Consider the following 10,242-nt stretch of genomic DNA (forward strand, 5'->3'; position numbering starts at 1 on the left):
GGGCGCGGGGGCCCTGCCGGGGCGGTGCTCGCCTGCGTCTCGGGAGTGAGAGCCGCTGCCAGGCCGCGCCGGTGCCTGGCATGGTGGTTGCCCCGCGGGGCGCGGAGCGGGCTGGTGCGGCCCCGCTCTGCCGAGATCGCGGCTTCCTCCGCAGAGCGCGGCGGCGGCGTCGCCCTGTGCGGCTTCGGGTCGGCCCTGGGAGCGCAAAGGGTCTTGAGCCCGTAAGTGTTAAACTTAGCAGTGCCTTCCTCTGCCTCGATGGAGCGGTGGCACCAGCGCCGTCAGCCTTGTTTCCACAAAGGAGGTTGGGGGTTTGTCCTCGGTGGCGGAGTCTCTATTTCCCCTTTCTCTGGTGTGGTTGAATAATGAGTGGAGTAACTTTTTCCGATGTAGGTTTAGCAAATGCACAGTATAGAGCTCTGTCACAGTAGTTGCTTTCTAGTGTCTTTTATTTTAGTTCCTCCTTATTTCCAGCTACTAATATAATTAATGATTGATTATTTCTGGTTAACTTATATGAATATTTAAATCTTACAGAGGCATATTGCATGCATTTAGGCAGTGTATAAATTTTTTTTGGCTGTTGTCTGGCAAGTTAGTATTTCCCTTTAAATCAATCTCAGTGATTCAGAAATTAGATTATTCCGTTGCTCTGAATGTAGAGTTTAAAGTAGTATCCTCGGAGATGAAAGCAGCAGTGTTCTCAAAAGTTTTCTCTTTTAGTTGACTGATTTCTTCGTGCTTTGATGCACAGAGAAGGGACTGAAAGTGGTGAAGAATTGGCTTATTAATAAATGTTCTTGCAGTACCTCATTATGCAAAGTTACAAGTGATAAAGTTTGGATGTCTGTCTTCAGAGCTGGGAAATGTCTTCTGAGGTCATGGCTAGTGTGGCCACATTCTAAAAGTCAATGGGGTTATAAAAACATATAGAAATTATAGTGAGCTGCACCATGTGGATATGTGTATGAGAAAATATATATCTGTTCCTTACTTTTGTCTTGCTGTAAAATAAATGTGAAAAATATTCTTCGCAGTACCTCTTTATTTCACTTAACTAACAGTTAATGTTTCTGTCAATGGTGGAAGTGAAACGTTGAAGAAAAGTAGGCTAACCTTTTTCTGAAGTTCATTTCAACCTTCTGAGACAGGAACAGCAAGCTATTCTTTGCTGACCAGGTACATAGTTCAACAGCATGCTCATCACTGCAATTGTCTTGCAAAATAAACTTTGTTTTTATTCTACTAAAGATGCTGAGGTACTGATCAAGGACTGAATATGAGTCTTAGTATTGGATAGGCAGATACAACCATATAAATGTGTAACTTCTATTTATTTGTGTATTCTGAGAACTCAAGGGTGACAACCCCCAAAAATATTTTTGCAAGGGATTTTTAACTTAGATAATAAGATTGTCTCATGCATTCTGGGTTTTTTTTTTGGGGGGGGGTGTTGTTGATTTTTTTTTAAGTGTCTGGGACAGATTCAACTGTATTCAGCTGTAAACTAAATTTTTTTAAATGGCAATTTATAATAGGCTGTTGTATTTGGTACTCCTGCACCTGCCAATAAGTCAGATTGGTATTAATGAGAGAACTCTGAAAATTATCTTTTTGCAGAAAAAGGATGAGAACACTGATGTTTTGGCTTGTGGTGCAAGCAGTAATACTCTTCAGGTGCGAGGTGTTTTGGAAATGGACATCTTGTCCATTAGCTGTAGTGGAAGAGTAGTGCGTTTTAGTGATGTGTTTGCTTGTGATGCTATTTTTATTTTTGTAGTATGATAACTTTCCTGTTGAGATAGTTCAAAAGGCATTGTTGAGCACCAAAGTCCCGTGGTTCCAGTAAGAGAGCAGAATCACATGGCAGTCCTGCATCCACATGTTCTTTGATGTGTTGGAAGTTTCTGACCTTTAGATAGCTCCTAAACTTCCAATTCCATTTATTTAAGTAAAGTGGAAAGTAATGAGAACAGAGAGTTAGAATGATCAATCTTGCTGTTCTCAGAAACCATGACTTGACTTGGCCATGAAGAGTGCTAGAATCAGGTAGAAATTATTGATTTTCTTCTTCATGACTAATAAATACTTGCATTATTACAATATATTGCATTTTTCAAGTTAAGATTTTAGATCTTTGATTTACAGCTGAATTAAAAAGAGATTTTGCTGTAGTAAAACCAGAAGATGTCAGCACTACCACAGCAGCTATAGGAAGACTATTCTAAATTTGGCTTTAATTTGTATGAGCAGAAATAGTAGATTTTTTCCCCTGCTTTTTAAGCATTTATACTGGTGATGTAAAATTATTCAGTAGTTAACTTTGAAGTCAGCACTTTCCTGAGATTACCTTTCCTCCTTAATTTCTCATTCTTCTAGCTGACAAATTGTAGTGCTTTTGTATATGAGACTTTAAGTTGAAACATCTAAAACAACTGCTTAGCCTGCATCTTAAGTAGGGTGCTAAAAACCTAAATTCAAGCTTATTTGATGCTTAACTTGGAACTTGCCTTGTAAATTTTTTGCAGCTGTACTATGTGGTATTTAGAAAATTATTGTTTTCAAATCTGCCTTAATGAGAAGCTGCCGATGAGAATTCTGTAAGTAGAGAAGTGTTCTGTAAAAGTGATTTAAACTTTGGTTACAGCATGAGTAATTTAAACTTTGTGCCTGTCTTAGTGTATTGAGTTTATCTCAATGTAATGAAATACTGGTAGAAATTTCTTCTGCGCTGAAATGCTGTACATCTGAAAATAATAGATGTTACTTGGTGTTTGGTATTCTTCAAAAGTATGGTGAGGAAACTGATCAAGTCTTGGAGCAAAACTACTTTAAACTGTCTTGTGGGAACTGTATTGTGAATGCAGTGCAGGCAAGCTCAAGAGTAGCATCTTATCAGCACAGTGGTGGTGGTGGGTTTTTTTTACTGTCAGTTTTCTTAATTTTTTCATCTGTCCCTTAAGAATAAAGTCATCAGTTTAGATTTTCTTTTAGGTTTAGTGTCTGTTTACAGTGAACTGTGTAATTGCATCAGATGGCCCATTCCATAGTGACTGTAGCAACTATATTCTTTTGATTGTGCCGGGTACCTTGTGAAACTTCTTGTGCTTCATCTCAGTGTCCTGAAACAAATGTGTAAAGAACTATGCATATAATTCAGTGTTACTACTAATCATAATCTTGTCTCCAAGCAAATATTTAAAACTCATTGTTACAAACACACAGGAGAAACTAACTGTATGCTGAGAATATAATCATTTTACTGCAAGAGAGGACATGTTTCATGAGGAAAGTCATATGATTCAAGCAACAAGAAACTACTCTAAACAGCATATTAGTCAAAGGACGAACAGAAAGAGGGAGAACTGGGAGGACAATTGCTGGGGGCAACTTCTTGGAGACTGTATGCACAGGAACATACTGCCAGCAACTGAATGGTGCAGGGGCTGAACAATTCAAACAAGGAGAGTCTGACCCTTAAGAGGAGCTGGGTTGCTACCTTCAGAAATTTTAGTTCTGTTTTCTGGGGGAGGGAAGCAGGGAAATATCAGTAAAATAAGCTTAACTTTTGGTCATTAGCATGTAATTTTTCTCTGGTACTGCAGTTTTATTAACACCCCCACCCCCCCAAAACCAGTCTTGTAATTTTTTATTAATCAGCTTGTATAGTGTAGGTTTAAGCATTGCAGGATGTTTTAAAATCAGTCTGTGACTGTAATCAAGTCAGGAGAAGAGAAATTGAGGTTTGTTGTGAAGGGTGATCCCACAGAACAGTAAGGGTAACTTGTTTCTTTTTATCCATGCAAAAAGTAAATTGTCTCTCTGGCTTAATTAGCAGTAGGTTAGCAGTCAGAGTTTGTACTTACTGGTATTCTGTGTTGATTGCTTCTTTGCATGTAAAAATATAATTTCCTGTTTTGATTAGCATTGATTTTCTTAACATCTTCATTGATAAGTTTACTTGTTGCTGCCAATCTTCAGAGCCAGCACTGCCAAGGGAGTCAACAGCTTGGATTTATATGTCAGCAGAATGGTTTATTATGTTCCATTATTGGGAAGTCCTTGTTGCTGGTGATGGGTGAGCCTGGAAAAACACAGCTTGACTTGCACTTGACAGGGTGAGTTCTCTGAAAATACTTTCTGAAATAGGTATCTTTAAAATGTTTTGGGGTTTGTGGTTTTCTTGGGTTTTTTTTAGAACTGGGTTGAGTTTTAGATTTGACCACTGTAATTCTTTTTCTCAAAATATACAATTATTCAATATGTCCTATAGAATCTAGAGAGCTGTCAATTCTTACAGCTTGAGCTGGTGTAATCCCAAATACTAGCTCAGGTTGCTCAGGCCCTTGATTTTAATTGAGAGTTGGTCCTGCTTGAGCAGGGCATTGGACTACATGAGATCCCTTCCAACCTAATTTATTGTATGACAAACCATTCCATAAGTAGTTTTGCATGGAAAAAAAAACCCAGCAAAATGGAAACAAATCAAACTTTTCTGTTTTGTGTGTGTTTTTTTTCCTTCATAATACCTCAACTTGATAATAAGTAAAAGGATGCGTTGCAAGTATGGGAATTACAATAGTACTGAACTAGCATCTTCTGTTATGTTCCTGCAGTTCCTCTTTAGCCCACTGTCCTGAAAACAAGAGGTTCTGGCTGAACAGGAGTCTCTATTAGCAATTCAAGTTGGCTGGAAAATGGAAGGCGTTGAGTTTAAGGAAGAATGGCAAGATGAAGATTTTCCAAGGTTTTTAATGTTTTTTAAGTAATTCAAATCAAATGCATAACATCCAGAATAAGCTGCTACTTTATCTTCCTGGTGAACTAACACTCGGTAATAACCTTGAAGTGATTTTCATTAATATGGTAGTCTTGAAAAGGTTTTGTGGCATGTTTCTTTATAGTCTGGAAAGGGATCACTTCATGTTCATGTGTAACTTAACTTCAGCAGTGGCATTCCTGTATTACTTTCCAGTGTTGTTGAAGTGAAAATTTGTAAGCTTGGCTTTGTTTTCTATGGTAATCTTTTGCAACTACATTGTTTGCATATTATTACCAGTGTGTGAAGGCCCAAATATTTCATTAAGCAACATTTCTCAACAAAATTTTTGAGACTGCTAGTAATGCTGGGGCCTACAAAGAGCTAAACCAGCTGACTTCAGAGGCATTCTGTAATAACATGAGTAAAGTACTTTTGTAATGTATTTAACGTCAAATTTTCTCAAGCAAGAATATGAGAAGTTTTCTTAAGGGTGACACATGCTAGCAGCAACCAGTATTTTGTCATTTGTCACATCAACAGATGGTTGCTTGAATGCTGTAAAGGAATTTTCTGCTACTTTGCACTTTGCTTACTGAAAGCTTCAATTTAGGCTATAAGTAAATTTGGTTTGGTACTATACCACAGTGGGGTTTTTAGGAGTGCAGTCTAATTATTTAGCATTTAGCTGGCCATTTAAGGAAAAAAATGTTTTGTCACAATAGTTTCTACTTTGTATACCACCAGGCCCCTGCCAGAGGATGATCCTGTTGAGTCAGATATATTGGCTGCAGCTGGAGAAGAAAGTGAAGCTGGTACGAACATTTCACTCCAGTCAGGCTGGCTGCTACTTAGATGGCTGTTTTAAAGCTCCATTTTGTTTTAGGGTGGTTTTGGGGGAGTTTGGGTTGGTGGGTTTTTGGGTTTTGATTCAGGCTTGGGGAAACAGCGTTCTAAATGACATTTTTGTATGTGAAGGTTATTATAAACATCTTGCCTAGAAAGAAAAGGGTTTTGCAATAAAATGAGACTTCTCCCTGTGAACAGAGCTATCCAGGCAATACTGGACAAAAATGAATTATTGCACTCCTGACCTGTCTTAAAATCTTGATTCATTATTTGGCTTCTGTGCATCAGTTAATACTTCAGTTTTGCTCCAAATTTCAGACCTTTGTGGCCTCATTTTAAGAATGTTGCATGCCTGAATGGTCAGAGGTGAAATAATACAGGTGTTTTCTTAATGTTTAAATTTTTTGCATCTTGTCTGTCTGCTTTAGTTGTGGCATTTCTAGTGCTAGATCTGTCATTTCATTTTATTCCCTGCTTTCAACTGCTAAATCACAGAAGTATTTGCCTTGTGTCTCAATGAATGCTGTGTATTCACCTAACAGCTTCTTTAATTTTCTGTCCTTGCTATTGTTTGTCAGCCTTTTTTTAATCTTGTATATTATTTATTTCATCAAAGATGCTTATGATGTTGCCAATACCTTAACAAAAACAAGGGCTAGGGACATGAATCTATTGTGTTATTTGCAATACGTAGTATAATATCTAGAACAACTCATGGTATCCTTTGATGTAGCTAGTATGGGTAATAAGTGCTTAGCTGGTGGCAACACTACAGGTTTTTCTTCTGTAGGGAGTATGGTGGGTCTACCACTGTGATCATAGCATGTATGCAATCAGGTAAACTTATGGTTTTGAGAACTCTTACCTCTAGTGCTGTTCTCTTCACCCTATGTTTAATTCTTATTCCAAAGATACATTGTTTAAATTGTGAGTGTTAATTTACAATGCATTCTGAGAAAGCACTGTGCTCCTCTGTCTTGTTAATATGGTTATCTAAACTCACTTTAGCTTTGAAAATAATTTGATTTTTTTTAAATACAGAGGTTAATAGAACTAAAGCGAGGAAGAAACTAATGGCTCCAGATATTAGCTTAACTTTGGATCACAGTGAGGAATCTGTTTTGTCTGATGACTTGGATGAGAGTGGAGAGATTGATCTGGATGATTTAGATACTCCTTCAGAAAACAGTAATGAGTTTGAATGGGAAGGTAAGTATTTTGTTACTTCTGTCTGATTCCCTAAAATATTTTTGTGTGCAGGTCAACAGGTCTTCACGTGAGATATAACTATGACTCAGTATTACAAGAGTAAAAATGTAAAGGGAGTGATTAGATTAGAAATTGGAAGTAGGCGCAGTGAATTTTTAAAGTGCAAAGCAGAACTTAACTGATTGTTATTAGCTGAATGTATTAGCTGTAACTCCAGATAAACTTAGGTGAATGTCATTAAACACCTGTAAGACCTGAAGTTATGGAAAATCCTCTCTGTTGCAGTATGTTTTCAAGAACCAGCCTGGGAGAAAAAATATTCAAGGTGTTTCACTTTGAAGTGAACCATATAAAGAAATATAGATTAAAGTTTAGCTGGTCAGAAGTCCACAAACTACAAGCCTTTGTAATTAAGGAGGACAATGTTATTATTTTAAAATATATTCAGTAACACCTGAACATCTTACTGTGGTGAGAATGGCAAAAGGTCAGTAGCCTTAGAGTTTGCATGCTCTCTGGATTGACTGCAAGTGGTAGAAGATCCTCTTGTGTCAATGAATTCTGAAATTATTTGATAGGAAGTTACCTTAGCTATAGCCAGGTTCATCTTATTCTTATAGGCAAAGCCTGGAGATTCTAGCAAATGTTATTTGAGGTAAAAATGTTATGTGTACGAATTAAAGCACAAGTTTTAAGCTTGAGCTTAACTTTTGTTTAAGGCCCTTTTATGTAAGCCAGGAACTGTGGTGTTGGTCAAATAGTTGGAGTCTTTAACTTCTGTAAACTTCACAACTTAAGAATGTCTCGAAGTAAAAATGTAAACTATTCTTATTTTATTCTGGAAATAAATTAATTTTAATTCCTGAGTAAACAGGAAGCTTGCTTTTCACTATTACATATAAACCACTACCTGTTCTTCATTCCGAGATAGCTTACAAACAGAAAAAAATATGCTCTTTAGAATAAAGGGGGGGGGGTTAATAGGTGAAGACGTATTGCAGGTGGTTTTCATAACAGAAACTGGGTTTATCTGTGTTAAAAGGATTTTCATCATTTTAGTGAAGAACAACTCATATTTAGGGTTAGTTTTACAATGATGCAAAGGAAGTGTTCCGGATGTTTGTGCCTTGTTTTTAAAAGTGGCTGAAAAGGGTTTCTGTCTTTTCTTCCTTTAATGCTGCTGCCTTCATTTTCCTGGAAGGATAGTTTCAATTAACAGCTTTGTCTTGGGAACAGACAACTAACTTGCAGTAGGTTTTTCTCGCTTTGGGTAAGGCCTATGCAACAAAGCCAAGAATCATAATTTAATTGGAGCAAATTGTTTTAGATTGCTGTCAGCGTAAATTTCATATGTATTGATTGCACACATATGAATTAGATTTAATTTCTGATAGATTTGCCTGCATGTCTGCTTGCAAGGTATTGTCACTGTTTTAAATCATGCTTTTATGTAAATCTGTGATCAAGCAACCTGTGTAATTATCATTGGAGTTAACCACTTTGTCTACTTTGAGATTCATGAAGATCGGTATTCTGAAAGCCTACAGTTAAATAGGCTTCCTACATGAATGGAAATTAGTCGTGTACTTTGACACAGAAAATTAGTCAACAGATAACTGCCAACATAAGAGTATTTTGATAAAATATATATTACACCCATGAGATCCTATTTTGTAATGACTGAAGGAACCAAGTCAACTGATGTGTCTGGCTAGAGAATATTAAAATGGATTAGATAGCAAAGTGGTTAACTGGTGTTGTAACTGATTGTCACTACATGTAGTATTCATAATGGATCTTTAACATGTTTTAACTTTGGCAGATGATCTTCCAAAACCAAAAACTACTGATGTAATTAGGAAAGGATCACTTACTGAATACACTGCAGCAGAGGAGAAAGATGATGGTCGACGCTGGCGAATGTTTAGGATTGGAGAACAGGACCATAGGGTGGACATGAAGGCAATTGAACCATATAAAAAAGTTATCAGTCATGGTGGTAAGGATTAGTGATGTGCTGAGCAGAACTGTTGAGAAACTGCTTCTTTAAGCTGAGTTTGAGGTGGCACAGAAAAGCTCATGATTCATTTGTTGCAGTGTTAAGGCATATGGTTGACACTATTTTTTGCCTGTTAAACTAAAATTCCAAAATGTACACATGTTCAGATGAAGCTACTAACATGTACATATGTCATAAAATAAGATTATCTGGTCTACAGTGTCAGTGTGACTGGTTTAAGAGTGTTGAAACCATTAATTGTAGATCTAGTAAGGCATAATCAGTTTAATGACAGTCTGTGGAGTTTAAGTTGGAAGAAAAGTTCACTATGTAAAAGTCTGAGATTTTAAACTGAGATGTTGGTTGTAGGCACAGCATTGGATTTACATCAGCTTCAGCTGTTTCTTTAGAAGTAGACAAACTTGAAAAAAAATCTTTATTTTCTGTAACTGTATGAATTTGTCCATATAGAATAGATGTTTGTAAATCTTTTCAAGGTAAATAATGAAAAAGCTTATTGGATGTGCTTGGGTTTGTGTAAATGTAGTAAATATGTAGTGATCTTTGTCACTATTGATGCTTTTTTCTTTGGTTTTAGGTTATTATGGTGACGGGTTAAATGCCATTGTTGTGTTTGCTGTTTGCTTTATGCCCGAAAGCAGCCAGCCTAACTACAGATACCTAATGGACAATCTATTTAAGTAAGTCATTATCTGCCTCGGAATACTGTCTTAATTTCACATTGTGAAACTTGGCATTTTGATGTAAGAGCAGTTACTTCTCTTTTTATTAAACTTTTAATATTTCAGATGAGAGAAAGGTAACAAATGGAAAAGCAACAATATCTGCTTCCAAGGGAAGGAGAGAAACTATTATTAGATGTTGCTCAACACTGTTGCAAACTCTAAATTTTTTTAATGTATTTGATCACTATTAGGAATTTAATATCCACAGATCTTCATGTGAAAGTTTTATTTGCTTGGTTTTGCAGGTATGTAATTGGCACTTTAGAACTGTTAGTAGCAGAGAACTATATGATAGTTTACCTGAATGGTGCAACAACACGGAGAAAAATGCCAAGTTTGGGCTGGCTTAGGAAATGTTACCAGCAAATTGATAGAAGGTAAGAAGCTCTGCAGTGTTTTCTTACAATATTCACATGCTCAGTGATACACATTTAGGAAAAACTGCTGTTTACTGTGGTGACTGGTACCTACTGGTTAAGATTTAATGAAGCAAATTGCTTGCTGTATTGAAAACCTCTTCCTAAAGCTAGACAGTGTGTAATAATGCTACAGCCATGCCTTGTTGTCTTTGATTTCTTTGAGTGAAAATACTAGTGTTAGAATACTTGATACTGTTACCACGTAAAATTTCCTTAAAACTTAATGTATTAATATGATAAGGTAATGGGCTGTCTCTTATA

The 10,242-nt window shown here is 36.8% G+C and overlaps 1 protein-coding gene across 3 annotated transcripts in view; it reads left to right on the forward strand.

Annotated features, from left to right (window-relative positions):
- Positions 1–1,781: 1,781 nt before the first annotated feature.
- Positions 1,782–10,242, forward strand: part of BNIP2 (BCL2 interacting protein 2) — a 17,297-nt gene continuing 8,836 nt past the window's right edge. The window contains exons 1-7 of one of the 3 annotated variants that reach the window (XM_026855918.1): positions 1,782–4,118; positions 4,617–4,747; positions 5,507–5,574; positions 6,650–6,817; positions 8,640–8,816; positions 9,415–9,517; positions 9,808–9,939. In XM_026855918.1, coding sequence (XP_026711719.1) covers positions 4,698–4,747; positions 5,507–5,574; positions 6,650–6,817; positions 8,640–8,816; positions 9,415–9,517; positions 9,808–9,939 — 698 coding nt within the window. In that variant the 5' untranslated portion in view covers positions 1,782–4,118; positions 4,617–4,697. Of the gene's footprint in view, positions 4,119–4,616; positions 4,835–5,506; positions 5,575–6,649; positions 6,818–8,639; positions 8,817–9,414; positions 9,518–9,807; positions 9,940–10,242 lie in introns of those variants that run through there. The other 2 variants (XM_026855920.1, XM_026855921.1) reach the window with 2 other exon arrangements.

The sequence above is a fragment of the Athene cunicularia genome (genome assembly GCF_003259725.1).
Source record: "Athene cunicularia isolate RWA chromosome 10 unlocalized genomic scaffold, athCun1 chr10_part1, whole genome shotgun sequence".
NCBI lineage: Eukaryota > Metazoa > Chordata > Aves > Strigiformes > Strigidae > Athene > Athene cunicularia.